The following is a 16,826-nucleotide window of genomic DNA, read 5'->3' on the forward strand; positions in this document are numbered from 1 at the left end:
AAATGTTAGTAAACCAAGCATGAACAGTACATTAAGGACCTCTCATCCACGGTTGCTGTGGAGAAACTAACATTTATTAAAAAAGGGAAGCCAGACATTTTTGAAAAAATATGGAGAAGATTAATGGAGTTTCTTAAATCTAAAAAGTGGTAGTTCTCAGAAATTACTGTTGGAGGTGATGGCTTATAGGAGCCTACGTTATACACATTTATCTGTATCAGCCTTTGCTGAATGCATGTGTGTTACTAACCTTATGTTCTTACGTTGGTGTGTGTGTTTATGCCTTTATATGTTATGGAGTTGTATGCATAGATACACACCACATGTGATTATATGTATGTCTGTGCTTAAGTGTTTATCAACTAATATTATTTTATTTTATTCATTTTGCACCTGTAAGGAATGAATGCATTTGTCAGACTGTTTATTGTTTTCGTAATACCTTGTTTGTCACAATGAGATAACCCCAATAAAAATATTTATCAAAAAAAAAAAGAACCGCTGAGGTCCTGTCATTTATTAAAGCCCTAAAGTCATGAAAAGAGAAGAAAAGCTCAAGTCCTTCATCATTTCAAACCATTTATTTTATGGCATTGAGCCTATTTTATATATATCTTTTATTTGGTCCTGACTGTGTTGAAAGCATCTTTGCGTCATCCAGAGACATCAACGCCATGCTGCTTGCTCTTTTGATCAATATTGTTAATAAATAAATAAACAAATAAATAAACAAATGAATGAATAAATACATAAATAAATACGTAGATTTTATGTTTAAAGTTGTGACTGGAAAAGACTGACAGAGTTCTGCTTATTTTGTATAGAAGTTTTGCTTCCTTTATAAATGTAAATGTTTTCAAACAAATCCTACTCACAAAATATCAAAAATATATACATAAATACAAGCTTTAACCAAACAATGATGCAAAATATTTATATATTTGTATTTATTTATATATTTATTTTTCTATTTTTTAAATTTATTTACTATTTATTTTAATTATCTGATATTTATATAATTATTTAATTAATTCCTGATATATTTATGTATATCTTCATATATATTATTTCTTTGTATTATTTTACATTATCTGTGATCTATTTCTTTAATTTATTTCGTAATCTAATATTTATTCATTTATTTGTATATTTCTATTGGTTATTTTTATTCATGTTTTTCATTTTTACTGTTATAAAGGGATATTGAGATTTTAATTCTTTCTGGGTCGTATTTTCAGTCAGGCAGATTTTAGGACTCCCCACCCTCAGCTAACTTTTAGGACCCCTAGCACGCCTGCCTGTACCACAACATTAGCAGACAGGCTAGTTTACGGTAGCCCTGCTGAGACTAAAAACTAAATAAAATAAAAACAAACAAATATAAAAATGGCTGAAGTGAAGGTGAAGAAGGAGACGAACCTGTCAGACCCTGCGGAGGTAGAGAACAGGTCAGTCCGCCGATGATGAGCTGATCCCGGGGTGATGTTTGAGGAGAGCCGCTGCAGAGAACTCTGTTTAAATCCAGTCTAATTTAAGGTTTCTGGTTATTTTAGAGGAAAATCAGGATACATGATAAATGAATAAATACTTTTAACCTGTTAACTTAATTTATCAGTGATATGGACATTTATATTCTCTGTCTGCTCCTTCCACCGTTCTTAGAGAGGTTTAATAATAAAGGATGAATTTATAAATTAACTCAGGATTTATTCAGGATCAAGTTTTAGTTTTTAATGTTCAGCCGAATTTTATATTTTCGCTCACAGATGTAGAAACCAGCCGCTGCCGTGTTTAATGGGAAAATTAACTTGATAAACGTGTCATTTGAATATTTATTGTTATTTTAAACCCAGTTTGGTTTATTGTCAGTCACGTTTTTAGAGATTTCTGAAACCAATTTATATTAAATAAATATTAACTAAGTACGTATTAGCTCTTTGTTTATGTTCCAGGCATTCAGACAGCTTTATGAGCAGAAACCAGGATCAGCTGATGATGATGAAACCGTCAGTAACTGAGCTGAAATACCTGAACTTTATCTGCAGCCTTTTAATCCAGGACTCAGGTGTTGGTCTGAGACTAAGTCTGAGACTTAGTCTGGGCTCTTACAGGGTTTTTAAATCAGTCTGTTTGCCCAACAGTTAGTCCATCAGTGTTTTCATGTTTGCCAGTAAATTAACTTTATCATCACAGAAGAACAGAAACTGAAATATTCATCTTTCATCATTATATTCATTATAATTGTACTGATTATCACAGTATTTATTAGCATTATCATTAAATCGATTATCCTTTTCATTATATTGATTATTGTATTGATCACCATGTCTGTGTGCTCAGGATCAAAGAGCTGTGTCAGCAGTTTCCTCATGGTATCACTGACCAGGTGATCCAGAACGACATGCCTCACCTGGAGCCTCAGCAGAGAGCCATGGCCATCAACAAGCTGCTCTCATTGGTCGGTCTGACAGTGATGTCACCGCTCACCCTCTGCTCTGATTGGTTAATTCTATATTAAAGTTTATTGATGATGTCATTGGTGTGTCTCTCCTGTAGGGTCAGCTGGATCTGCTGAGGAACAGCTCCGGTCTGCTCTACAGAATGAAGGACACACAGAGCACCAGGTAAACGCGGCCGACGCCCCCTTCAGGAACGACAACACAACTACAACACGACCACAAAGATCCAACATGTTCCAGTAATAAAGGGAGGATCCAGGGTTAGAGGACCCCAAAGTGACGTTAGTGTCTGTTTCTGTGTTTCAGTAAAATGAAAGGATCAGACAACCAGGAGAAGCTGGTGTACCAGATCATTGAGGACGCCGGAAACAAAGGTAACAAACGCGTGCAGAAACATCAGACCGTTAACGTCAACTATGACCAAGACTTAAGAAATATATGTAGGGCATAGTCAGCAACATCCTGTAGGACCCCAGTATGGTCCTGAGGTTTTGAAAGGATCTCAGCATGGTCCTGTAGATGTGAAAGGACCTCAGCATGGTCCTGAGGTTTTGAGAGGATCTCAGCAAGGTCCTATAGATGTGAGAGGACCTCAGCATGGTCCTGTAGATGTGAGAGGACCTCAGCATGGTCCTGTAGCTTTTAGAGGACCTCAGCATGGTCCTGTAGATATTAGAGGACCTCAGCATGTGATCAGCTGTTTGCGTGTTTATTTTGTTTGTTGTTGTTGTCGTGATCAGCTGTTTGCGTGTTTATTTTGTTTGTTGTTGTGATCAGCTGTTTGCGTGTTTATTTTGTTTGTTGTTGTGATCAGCTGTTTGCTTGTATATTTTGTTTGTTGTTGTTCTGATCAGCTGTTTGCGTGTTTATTTTGTTTGTTGTTGTTATTGTTGTTGTGATCAGCTGTTTGCTTGTATATTTTGTTTGTTGTTGTTGTTGTTGTGATCAGCTGTTTGCGTGTTTATTTTGTTTGTTGTTGTGATCAGCTGTTTGCGTGTTTATTTTGTTTGTTGTTGTTCTGATCAGCTGTTTGCGTGTTTATTTTGTTTGTTGTTGTTATTGTTGTTGTGATCAGCTGTTTGCTTGTATATTTTGTTTGTTGTTGTTGTTGTTGTGATCAGCTGTTTGCGTGTTTATTTTGTTTGTTGTTGTGATCAGCTGTTTGCGTGTTTATTTTGTTTGTTGTTGTGATCAGCTGTTTGCGTGTTTATTTTGTTTGTTGTTGTTATTGTTGTTGTGATCAGCTGTTTGCTTGTATATTTTGTTTGTTGTTGTTGTTGTTGTGATCAGCTGTTTGCGTGTTTATTTTGTTTGTTGTTGTGATCAGCTGTTTGCGTGTTTATTTTGTTTGTTGTTGTGATCAGCTGTTTGCGTGTTTATTTTGTTTGTTGTTGTTCTGATCAGCTGTTTGCGTGTTTATTTTGTTTGTTGTTGTTCTGATCAGCTGTTTGCGTGTTTATTTTGTTTGTTGTTGTGATCAGCTGTTTGCGTGTTTATTTTGTTTGTTGTTGTTGTTGTGATCAGCTGTTTGCGTGTTTATTCTGTTTGTTGTTCTGATCAGCTGTTTGCGTGTTTATTTTGTTTGTTGTTGTGATCAGCTGTTTGCATGTTTATTTTGTTTGTTGTTGTTCTGATCAGCTGTTTGCGTGTTTATTTTGTTTGTTGTTGTGATCAGCTGTTTGCGTGTTTATTTTGTTTGTTGTTGTTCTGATCAGCTGTTTGCGTGTTTATTTTGTTTGTTGTTGTTCTGATCAGCTGTTTGCGTGTTTATTTTGTTTGTTGTTGTGATCAGCTGTTTGCGTGTTTATTTTGTTTGTTGTTGTTGTTGTGATCAGCTGTTTGCGTGTTTATTCTGTTTGTTGTTCTGATCAGCTGTTTGCGTGTTTATTTTGTTTGTTGTTGTGATCAGCTGTTTGCATGTTTATTTTGTTTGTTGTTGTTCTGATCAGCTGTTTGCGTGTTTATTTTGTTTGTTGTTGTGATCAGCTGTTTGCGTGTTTATTTTGTTTGTTGTTGTTCTGATCAGCTGTTTGCGTGTTTATTTTGTTTGTTGTTGTTCTGATCAGCTGTTTGCGTGTTTATTTTGTTTGTTGTTGTGATCAGCTGTTTGCGTGTTTATTTTGTTTGTTGTTGTTGTTGTGATCAGCTGTTTGCGTGTTTATTCTGTTTGTTGTTCTGATCAGCTGTTTGCGTGTTTATTTTGTTTGTTGTTGTGATCAGCTGTTTGCGTGTTTATTTTGTTTGTTGTTGTTGTTGTTGTTCTGATCAGCTGTTTGCGTGTTTATTTTGTTTGTTGTTGTTCTGATCAGCTGTTTGCGTGTTTATTTTGTTTGTTGTTGTTCTGATCAGCTGTTTGCGTGTTTATTCTGTTTGTTGTTGTGATCAGCTGTTTGCGTGTTTATTTTGTTTGTTGTTGTGATCAGCTGTTTGCGTGTTTATTTTGTTTGTTGTTGTTGTTGTTGTTGTGATCAGCTGTTTGCGTGTTTATCGTGTTGTTGTTGAGCTGTTGTTTGTTGTTCTGCAGGGATTTGGAGCAGAGACATCCGTTTTAAGAGCAACCTTCCTCTGACAGAGATCAATAAGATCCTGAAGAACCTGGAGAGTAAGAAGCTCATCAAGGCCGTCAAATCTGTGGCTGTGAGTTCATACCTCAGCTGATATACAGTTATTTTTTAACTTCCTTACCAAATGTATTTTTCAATAATCACAAGCAATACATCAGTCTAACTCAGACTGACCCCTGATTCAACCAGGGCTGAACAGTTTTGATTATTATCTGATTATTTTGACTCATAATGTAAATTCTTTCAGTTTTTTGGAAGAGACTGCTAATTTTTATGTAATTCTATTTTTATTAAGAAAAAACATCAAAAAAATGAGGAAAATCTGATTTTTTTGTAAACCAGTCTTTAAAGAAGACACTTGTGTAGAACAGAACATCACTGCTGCATAAAAAGTTTTAAACTTGTATTTTGACACACATTTCATGTGAAGAATATTTTTGGATTTTGCAACAGGCCATACTGTTATTTAATGTAAATTTTGATGAATTGCCCGGCCCTACCCTCTGCTTGGTTCTAGAGATAGGAGTCTTTCTTTCTGATGTTTTTCTCCTGTCCTTGCAGGCGTCTAAGAAGAAGGTCTACATGCTCTATAACCTGCAGCCCGACCGATCGGTGACGGGCGGAGCCTGGTACAGTGATCAGGACTTTGAGTCTGAGTTTGTGGAAGTCCTCAACCAGCAGTGCTTCAAGTTCCTACAGAGCAAGGTTCAAAACAAACTTTATTTATTCTCATTTAAGCTTAATTTACAAAATAAAATGTGTTTATACTCATTTGAGCTTAATTTTAAAAATTAGCTTTATTTATACTCTTTTGAGATTAATTTAATAATACATTTTCTTTACTTATTTGAGCTTAATTTAAAAAGTTAACTTTATTAACACTAATTTGAGCTTAATTTTAAAAAATAAAATTTATTTATATTTATTTAAGCTTGATTTTAAAAAATCAACTTTATTTTTAAAATTAAGCTCAAATAAGTATTAATAAAGTTGATTTTTTAAAATCAAGCTTAAAATTTATTTATAACTCTTTATACTTATTTAAGCTTGATTTTAAAAAATCAACTTTATTAATACTTATTTGAGCTTAATTTTAAAAGTAAAATTTATTTATAATTATTTAAGCTTGATTTAAAAAAAAAATACTTTATTAATACTTATTTGAGCTTAATTTAAAAAATAAAATTTATTTATAAATTTAAGCTTGATTAAAAAAAATCAACTTTATTAATACTTATTTGAGCTTAATTATAAAAATATTTTTTTATAATTATTTAAGCTTGATTTTAAAAAATCAACTTTATTAATACTTATTTGAGCTAAATTTAAAAAATAAAATTTATCTGAATTTATTTGAGCTTAATTTTAAAAATAAACTTTATTTCTACTCATTTGAGCTTAATCATAAAATACCTAAACTGAAGTGAGGTCTGTTCTTGACTAAATGTCTAAAATCTTGAGCGTCTGAAATCAGATGAAACTTTAACATTAAACAACATGAACTGCTATATGTAGTCTGACCAGCAGGGGGCAGCAGAGTCTCAGTCAACATGCAGACTCTTCTTGAGTCTCTTCTTCTTCATCTTACGTTAATGAACAAACAGAGAAGTGTTTCTGTAATGATGGCTGTCTTTTAGATGCCTTTAATTGTATGAAGAACAATTCAAATTTTAATAGAAGAGAAAGAAAAGCAGTAAATTCTGACATTTAAGCAGCACTTGGAGCCTCTGCCCCTCTAAAGCTCTCTGCTCTGGCCTGTTTTAAAGTGAGGGTTACTACCCAGAGTCAGAGTTCTTATGAAACCACACCTGCTGATGTTTGGAACGCTGACCTCCTGGTATGTTCCTGCACGTTCAGGCTGAGGCGGCGAGGGACAGTAAACAGAGTCCCATGGTCCAGAGGAACAGCTCATTCGCCACCTCTCATGAAGTCTGGAAGTACATCTGTGAGCTGGGAATCAGCAAGGTGAGGCTCCCGAGGCCCCGCCCCCCTTTATGATATCACATGTGTGCACCTGACTGACCACCGTGTTTGTGCAGGTGGATCTGTCGATGGACGACATCGAGACCATCCTGAACACGCTCATCTACGACGGGAAGGTGGAGATGACCGTCATCGCCGCCAAAGAGGGAACGGTGGGCAGCGTGGACGGACAGATGAAGCTGTACCGTGGCGTCAACGCCATCCTGCAGCCCACCGGCCTGGTCAGGACGCCCTGCGGACTCTGCCCGGTAACGGCACACACGCAGAAGAATTCTCAAGTCAAGCATTCTCTTAAAAACACAGAATGTTTTTGAATGGAGCTGAATCCACCCGTCTTGTGTCTGCAGGTGTTCGACGACTGCCACGAAGGAGGCGAGATCTCGCCATCAAACTGCGTCTACATGACCGAGTGGTTGGACTTCTGACGGCTCGTCTCATCCTTCCTTTTCTTCATTCTCTCATTTATTTTCTATTTATGTCAAAGTTCAATTAAAGTCAAAAGAGGACACGTGATTGGCTGATTCTTGATCTGAGAGAGGAGGAGCTGCAGTCTGGCTTAAATGTTGTGATGATCAAAAGCATTTTTAACTCAAATAATAGCCAGAAAATTCTTTTTTTTTTTAAACTGACATGTTTATTTAGCCTTCTACCAAAATCCAAAGAAGAAAAATTGTCTTAAAATTCAGAATATACATATTTTTATGTATCATATTTGATACATTAGGCATATTGCCAACTAATAATCCACTGGAGGTCATTTTTATCATCTATCAGATTATATATATATACATATATATATATATATATATATATATATTTTTTTTTTTTTTAAGATTTATTTTGGGGCATTTTTTTTAAAGCTTTATTTTTGGCCTTTTTTGGATAAAATCGGAAACAGGGAAGAGAGCAGGGAGAGACATGCAGGAAACAGTGCCAGGGGCCGGATTTGAACCTGGGTCGCCTGTGTATATGGCGAGCGCCTTAACCACTTGACTACCAGTGTGCCATTTTTGGGGCATTTTTGTGCCTTTATTACATAGAGGAGGACAGTGGATAGCGTCAGAAACAGGGTCAAGAGTGGGGGAGAGATGTGCGGTGAAGGGCCTCAGGCCAGATTCGAACCCGGGCCGCCCGTGTACATGGGGAGCGCCTTTAACCACTAGGCTACCTGCTCCCAAAGATTATATTTAAAATATTTTAAAGTAATTCAAGGATGATGTTGATTAGATGGAGGTCTCATAAAAGTGTGTATCAAGTATGACACAGTGGGCTTTAAGGGGTTAAAATGTTCTGATCCCTGTTACTGGTCTGAGCCACGTCGAACCAAAACCTCCAAAAAACCTCAAAGACAGACGTAACAGAAAGGAATAAGGCCAGCAGACGACCTTAAGCACACACTGTAGAACATTCTGGTACAGAGAAGTACAGTTTAGACCATGTTCAGGAGTTTACCAGCGGTCTTTCCAAAAAAAATGAAACGCTGTCTAAAATGTAAATAAAAACAGAAGTCGATGATTGTCAGAGCTCTTAAACCCATGTTTGATTCACAATAGAACAGAAACGACAAATCAACATGTTTTCTCTTGGTGAAAGGTCTGGACTGCAGGCAGACCAGTTCAGGACCTGGACTCTTCTCCTGTGAAGCCATGCTGTTGTGATGGGTGTGGTATGTGGTTTAGCATGGTCTTGCTGAAATAGTGGCAGCCTTCCCTGACAGAGACGTTGTCTGGATGGGAGCATATGTTGCTCTAAAATAGTGATACTCAACATGTGGCTCTTTTGTGATTATTTGTGGCTCTTTTCATCTTAATTTTGAATATTATTCCCTCGAAAAAACTTTAAAAAGGGAAAATTTGCCATTTTCACAATTCTTGCCACTTTTTGCCCATTTAAGTTACCTTTTGCCATTAAATACCACTGTTTTTAATGGTTTTTGCCAATTTTTACGATGTCTTTTTTACACTTTTTCCTGATTTTTTCCACTTTTATACCATTATACCATTGCCCTTTTTTAAATCATTTTTTTGCCACTTTATATCCATTGAAACTAACTTTAGCCATTAAATACCACTTGCTTCATTTTTTCCCAATTTTTTGCCTCTTCTTTTTGCCACTTTTTTCCCATTTTTGCCCTTTTTCACAAAATTTTTTGCCACTTTTTGCTTGTTTAAGCCACCCTTTGCCATTATATACCAATTGTTTCCTATTTTTTTGCCCATTTTTGCCACTTTGTACTCATTTTTTGTCACTTCTCATCCATTTTTGCTTCTTTCTGACTATTTTCCACTTTTTCCTCCCCATTTTTGCCCCTTTTCACCCATTTGTGCTTCTTTTTGACCATTTTTGCCACCTTTAACTTAATTTTATTGCTTCAGGCTGTTTTTGCCTCTATTCACCACTTGGATTGTTGCTCTTGCAAAGGTATTTTTCAACAGTTTGGCTCTTTGGTTGAGTAGGGTTGAGTATCACTGCTCTAAAAGCTCTCTCTACTTTCCAGCATTGATAGTTCCTTTCCAGATGTTAGAGCTGCCCACGCCATAGGCACTAATGCAACCCCATACCATCAGAGATGCAGGCTTTAGACCTGAGCCAGGAGAACAAGCTGGATGCTCCCTCTCCTCTTTAGTCCACAGGACACGGCGTCTGTGGTTTCCTCTGACCACAGAACAGTTTTCCATGTTTCCTCAGTCCATTTTAAATGAGCTTTGGTCCAGAGAAGACGGCGCTGTTTCTGGATCCTGTTCACATATGGCTTCTTCTCTCCATGATCCAGCTTTAACTGTCATTGGTGGATGGCACGGCCAACTGTGTTGACAGATAATGATTTCTGGAATGTCCCTGAGCCCATGCAGTGATTTCACTACAGAATCATGCCTGTTTTTAATGCAGTGGCCCCTGAGGGCCCCTGGGGGTCCCTTCAGCCTTGCCCCTTGCTCTCAGAGATTTCTCCAGATTCTCTGAGTCTGTTGATGATATTATGGACTGTAGATGGAGGGAGATTCAGAGTCTTCCCTAAAATCGTTCAACAATTTTAGGCACATTTGTTCACAGATCAGTGAACCTTTGCCCATCTTTACTTCTGAGAGACTCTGCCTCTCTAAAATGCTCCTTTTATACCCAGTCATGTGACTGACCTGTTGATAATTAATCTCATTATTGTCTAAATGCTCCTCCAGCTGTTTTTCATTCGTACCACTTACTTTTCCAGCCTTGTGTTGCCCTGTCCCTACTTTTTTGAGATGCGTTGCTGACCTCAAATTCAATGAGCTTATATTTTTCCTGAAATGGTAAAATGTCGCAGTTCCAACAGCTGATATGTTTTTTATGCTCTATTGTGAATCAAATATGGGTTTATGAGATGTGACAATCATTGATTTCTGCTTTTATTTACATTTTACACAGCGACCCAACTTTTTTGGAACTGGTGTTGTAAGGTTTTACTAAAGAGGAGGTACCTTAAAATAACCAAAAGTAATGATTTTAACTCCTCTTTGTTCCGTTTATTGATTTTTATGGACCAATCCTGTGAGAGGACCGTCCATGTTTATGTTTACTCCAGCCTGTAGAAATCCAAGATGGCCGCCTCTCTAACATGTTAGGGTATGAATGGATGTGAAAACAGCAGCCTGAGCACTCAGCTTCATAACCACGGCTCTCCTCGCTGCTCTGTGTCTTTATCCAATCAGAGAGCTCTTTAGGCTCCAGTGTTTCCCATCAGACATCATTAAGGCGCTCCATCAGGCCGTAATGGGCTCAGTGCTGACGCTCAGCACGGCTCGCCACGGATCAGTTTACACACTACAGGTCCATGATGTCAGGGTACTGTACGGACCAATCAGAGAGCAGCAAGGACAGGAGAAGTCTCATTGACTGTCCCATTCTGTAGTCTGGTTGGTCCATAATAAAACCCAGAGACCAGAGGACATCAGAGAGAATGGACCGACGACTGGGGGTCCCGATGGAGGATGGGGTCCCTAAAGCTGGTGTGATGGTTCCTGCCTAAACCATAAAACTGGAGACCTCAGGTGATTCTTTACCTGTGTCTGATTGTCAAATGGACTGCCGTCCAAACTCTAGACTTTGACCCCTAAGACTCGTATCCTTTTAACTAGACTAGACTCCCTCCAACGTAACTCGGCTCAGATGTCAACCAAGTGGATTTGACTCGTCTCTGGCCGATCTGATCTATTTACCTCGTCCCAACTCTACCTGCTTTTGTCGTTTGAGCTAACTCGGACTGACCCAGCTGTTGGCGCCCCCTTCTGTCGGGGTCCTTGTGATTTGTACACTACAGAAGACCACAGAGGCCACGCAGGGACTCGTTCCTTCACTCAGTGGGCGTGGCTTACTAAAAACTCAGTCAATGCTCGTTAATAATTAACGAGCTTAATGGAGCTGCAGCTGATTCCACTCATCTACATTCGGAGGAAAAACTCCCATCTGCCTCTGCTGCTGGTTAAATATGACGATTTAAAGATGTCACATGATCGGGGGCCATGGTCATAATCTCACAGAGGCCCCTCCCAACACGCGTTACAGTTCCTACACATATGTATCATGTCCAAACAAAGAAACGATTTACTCTCTTTTAAAGATATGCTCAGGAAGTGAGATCAGGCACGGTAGCGGTCAGATTTTGGTGCTTTTGGTGTTTTTGGGACATTTTACTGGTGTCACATCTGAAGCGACTCCTCACAGGGATTTATCTGATTGGATCCAAAATTTTTCCCTCATTCTAGAGAAGTTGGAGGTTTAAAGATATTTTAACTTCGAGTTTTCACCATAGGGCGGGGCTGTGATCAGGCGCCAAAGTTGGAGGACAAATCTTGGCTCTGTGCCAATTATATAAATCATAACTGTTGTGTTTACATCAGTAATCACCAAGCTTCATTGCCATGACAACACTTCCAGCCTGAACACATTCATATTTGTCACAGCGCCCTCGTAGGCATTTTTTCTGAATCATGACTTCTCATAACTAGACGGTTGGTCAGATCCCCTCACCTTGGCCATGCTGCTATCAAAACCTTGAAGGCCTGCCTCTAACCCTGTCACCAAAACAGGAAGTAGGTAAGGGCTTAGCATGCTCGAACAGGCCCATGTTGATAGGTCTTATTAAAAAAAACGTAAAACAATCTTTTAATTTCAAAACACATTTCAATGCTCGCCATCACACAGGAAGTTTCTGTAACTCTCATAAGAAAAGTTTGATTTGCTTCAAATCTCACATGTGATTATAGTCTGGCCCTAGACACAACCACAGGGGAATTTTTAATATTTGTTATAGCGCCACCTACTGCCCTAGCACTCTACCAACACCGCCTCACTGCCACAGAGGAGAAGACTCCAGAACTTAGCTGCACCCCATGGCCGCTGAGCTCCCTGCAGTGGCGACACATCCCACAGGGCACTGGGGAATGGAATGTTTTGTAGACATAGTAGGAAGACATCTCGAAAGGTAGAGGATGGAATGTTTTATAGACATCAAAGAAAAACATTTTCGAAGACAAAGATGGAATATTTCATAGACATCAAGGAATAATATCTTCAAAGACAGAAGATGGAATGTTTTATAGCCATCAAAGAATGACATCTTTAAAGGCAAAGATGGAATGTTTTATGGACATCAAAGAATGACATCTTTAAAGGCAAAGATGGAATGTTTTATAGCCATCAAAGAATGACATCTTTAAAGGCAAAGATGGAATGTTTCTTAGAAATTAAAGGTTGATATATTCAAAGGCAGTGGATGGAATGTTTTATCGACATTAACACATAACATCTTCAACAGCAAAGATGGAATGTTTTATAGACATTAGAGAATGACATATTCAAAGGCAGAGGATGGAATGTTTTATAGACATATAGAATGGCATCTTTAAAGTCAAGGATGAAATGTTTTATAGAAATAAGAGGATGACTTCTCAATGGCAAGAATGGAATGTTTTTAGACATAGGATAACATATTCAAAGGCAGGGGATTGAATGTTTTATGGACATCAAAGAATGACATCTTCAAACACAAGGATGAAATGTTTTATAAACTTAAGAGAATTGCATATTCAAAGGCAGAAGATGGAATGTTTTATAGACATGTGAGGATGACATTTTCAAAAGCAGGGGACCAAGTGCTTTATAGACATGGGAGGATGATATCTTCATGGCAAGGATGGAATTTTTTCTAGACATGGGAGGATGTCATCTTCGGGGCAAGGATGGAATGTTTTCTAGACATGGAAAAATGACATTTTCAAAGGCAAGGATGGAATGTTTTCTAGACATGGGGCAATGATATTTTTCGAAGCCAAGGATGGAATGTTTTATAGACATGGAAAGATGACATTTTCAAAGGCAAGGATGCAATGTTTTATAGACATCAAAGAATGAAATCTTCAAAGGCAGAGGATGGAATGTTTTATAGACATCAAAGAATGAAATCTTTAAAGGCAGAGGATGGAATGTTTCGGAGAAATTAAAGGTTGACATTTTCAAAGGCAGAGGATGGAATGCTTTATTGACATTAGGGAATGACATCTTCAAAGTCAAGGAAGGAATGTTTGATAGACATTACAAGATGACATCTTTAGGGGCAGAGGATGGAATTTTTTACAGGTATAAGAGAATGACATCTTTAAAGTCAAGGTGGGAATGTTTGATAGAATTTAAAAATTTGACATCTTCAAAGGCAGAGGATGGAATGTTTTATAGGCATCAAAGAAAAATATCTTCAAAGGCAAAGATGGAATGATTTATAGACATCAAAGAATGACATCTTTAAAGTCAAAGATGGAATGTTTTATGGACATCAAAGAATGACATCTTCAAAGTCAAGGTGGAAATGTTTGATAGAAATTAAAGGTTGACATCTTCAAAGGCAGAGGATGAAATGTTTCGGAGAAATTAAAGCTTAACATCTCCAAAGGCAGAGGATGGAATGTTTTATAGACATCAAAGAATGAAATCTTTTAAGGGCAGAGGATGGAATGTTTTGGAGGAATTAAAGGTTGACATCTTCAAAGGCAGAGGATGGAATGTTTTATAGACATCAAAGAATGATACTTTCAAAGGCAGAGGATGGAATGTTTTATAGACATCAAAGAATGATACCTTCAAAGGCAGAGGATGGAATGTTTTATAGACATTAGAGGATGACATCTTCACATGCAGAGGATGGAATGTAAGGGACTTTTCCCTCCCTTTTGCTATATAGTAAGCCATAGTCTGCAACTTTCAGAAAAGTGGGTGGAACTGCTGAAAAGGGTTTCCAATCCACATTTTCAGTTGTTGCCAACATATTTGTGCTATTTCAGCTGTATTCTTTCTCTCTCTCTTGCAAAAACCAAGGATGTAATGTCCTATAGACCTCAAAGAGGACAGCTTTTCTAAAGTTGCCAACAAAGGACAGTCAGCATAAGTCAAATATTATTTGTATATCTGTGTTTTAATAATGATAGCGAGATGAAGTATTGTAGTTGGTTTGAGAATCCACCAAGAAGAGGAAAGAAGAAGAGACAACCACTAAGTTCAACATTCCTCCATTGATCAATGGAGGCCTTCCTTCTACTATGGATGTTTTTATTATTTAGAGACACCAACAACGACCCAGTCCGCCTCTTCCAGGAGACTGGAACACAGTCTCTGAGTACAGACTCTGAGTTTGGTAGGTCCACAGGGATCAAATGATCAGGCCCAGGTCCTAATGTGAAACTACCTTTAGACTGTTTAATGCTTCCTTGAAGTTGGAGCTGAGATGTCGGATTGTCCTTGAATGTATCATAAAGTCAACCAGATAAATGATAGAAATCAATCAGAGTCCGGGTTTAATGTGGACCTGCTCTGATGCGGTCTGGGAGGGGGAGTAAGGGGGAGGGATGAGGGGAGGGGGCTTACTGGGGGGGGGGGCAGTGCGGATTCTTTCCCGTCATCCCCTGCAGCAGCAGCAGCAGCAGTGGAGCTCCCTCCCTCCCTCCCTCCTCTCCGTGAGTCTGTCTGATGCAGTTTTTGGACCGTGGTTCGTCGGAGCTGAACTTCGGAGTGTCTCTGCCTCTTTCTGACCAGGTAGGGTCCTTCCCAAGCTTTTTGTCTGGATCTGAGGGGGTCTAAGGGGGTCTACAGCGCTCTGGTGCTGCGGTAGCTGTGATTGGAGGTGCGGAGGGAAACATTACAGCCTCGGTTTGTCCGTTAACTTCGCTTCATGTCGGAGCAGATCGGCTCTGTAAGATCGGCCCGGAACGGAGAGTCTCCCCGGGGACCTGGTCCCCTCCCCCGGACTGATCTGCTCTCTGTGGCCGGGCTGTGGCTCTCCTCTGCCCGCATGCCCGCTGCTTGTCCCCCCGCCCCGCCAGCAGCCATTATTCTGGGCCGGTGTAGCGATTTAAGGAGTGACCGTGCTATCTGGTGACTTCAAGCCGAGTTCGTACGTGGTTGTCGTAGATACAGCAGATGTCGAAATAATGTATTGTAAAAATGATTTCTGTTGATATTATTTGTTATTTTACCTTAAAGGTGTTAATTTTTATTACATCATTGTTATCATACTGTCGATTTTGTTAGTCTTAGATAATTTTAAACTAGGTTCCTAAAACAACATGGTGTTATGCAACAAATATTTAAAATTACATGATAAATAATAATAATGACAGTAATAGTAAAAAAGCCATAGTTTTATCTTATGTATGGTAATTTTTTCTATTTTTTTAATGAAAAAGTTCATGGCATTAAAACTATTTTAATTGACATCAAAACATCTAATAATTGTTATCAATTATTTATTTGTATTTTTGTTGTTATAACCTCCATTTTTTTTAATCATTTGAAAGTTAGTTTTATGATACCAGTGGTGTTGATATGCAACATTACCTCAATGATACAGACTTTATTTAATATGATTTTGAATTGAAATTATTGTATTAAAATTATTACGCTTCATTTTCATATGATGTATTTTTTGTTTTTAATCACTGACCTTACTCGTTATTAATTTTCTATAATTCAAGGAAGGATAGCAGTGCATTTAATATTGTATATAGTTATTAACTTGACTTGCCTCTCTGTTGTCCTTATAATATCATACAATATTTTTCAGATATGTATTTGATTAAAAAACATGAGTATGAAGCCAAATATAAGCGAGGAATTTGAAGTTTTGAACATCCGTTGTATCTTGAAAAGCACGGAAACATTCCGCCGAAAAGCACTAGATAACACAGTCGCTCGTTGTACCGTAACACCAGGGGATGGAGGAGAATAACGGTGCGCCATGTATGGACGCAAAAACAGGCGTGGCCGCGGGAGGAGGAGGCTGGTTGTGTTGGTTCGTGTTGGTGTTTGTTCATGTGTGTATTCAGGACGATAAACAGCCGGGCTAAAACTCCGCTAACACAATATTTAGCGGCGTTATTTTAGCGGCAGAATGAGCGGGATGTGGCCGGCTTCAGGAGGCTGCAGGCCCGTCTGCAGTTTACCGAGCAGCCGCGGTAAAAACACGCCGGGAGAGGGAGAGGAAAGCGGGCCTCCAGACATCCAGAATAAGCCCAGAGCCCCGGTCGAACCGGACTATGGAGGCTACTGTGGCTCTGGAAATGTTAATTTATCAGCTTCTCCTGAATCCTCCTCCGTGAACCGTTATGTTTTCATGCAGGCACAGATCCAGGCCGAGAGGGGGCCAGGGCCAGCTAATCCCCCCCAAACACACAGTCCCAGTGAAGGGGGGTTCAGTCTGTGATTATGTCAATAAACAGGATCAAACACAGTTTGACTGAACAATAAGGGGAATGTTTCAGAGAACAGGAATGTTCCCAAAAGTCCAAAATAATCCAAA

General features: G+C 38.6%; 2 protein-coding genes across 2 annotated transcripts in view; both read left to right on the forward strand.

Moving 5' to 3' along the window:
- Positions 1 to 1,275: 1,275 nt before the first annotated feature.
- On the forward strand, positions 1,276 to 7,512 carry polr3f (polymerase (RNA) III (DNA directed) polypeptide F). Its single transcript, XM_041785550.1, has 9 exons — positions 1,276 to 1,448; positions 2,341 to 2,458; positions 2,557 to 2,624; positions 2,766 to 2,833; positions 4,984 to 5,096; positions 5,585 to 5,728; positions 6,881 to 6,988; positions 7,063 to 7,254; positions 7,354 to 7,512. The coding sequence occupies exons 1-9, from the start codon at positions 1,387 to 1,389 to the stop codon at positions 7,429 to 7,431; spliced, it is 951 nt and encodes a 316-aa protein (XP_041641484.1). The 5' UTR covers positions 1,276 to 1,386; the 3' UTR covers positions 7,432 to 7,512.
- A 7,440-nt stretch (positions 7,513 to 14,952) lies between these two features.
- The window catches only part of LOC121508413 (spectrin beta chain, non-erythrocytic 1-like), a 72,305-nt gene continuing 70,431 nt past the window's right edge, over positions 14,953 to 16,826 (forward strand). The window contains exon 1 of the mRNA XM_041785255.1: positions 14,953 to 15,064. The gene's annotated coding sequence lies outside the window, so the exon portion shown is untranslated. The remainder of the gene's footprint in view (positions 15,065 to 16,826) is intronic.

The sequence above is a fragment of the Cheilinus undulatus genome, linkage group 4, assembly GCF_018320785.1.
Source record: "Cheilinus undulatus linkage group 4, ASM1832078v1, whole genome shotgun sequence".
In the NCBI taxonomy this organism is placed as follows: domain Eukaryota; kingdom Metazoa; phylum Chordata; class Actinopteri; order Labriformes; family Labridae; genus Cheilinus; species Cheilinus undulatus.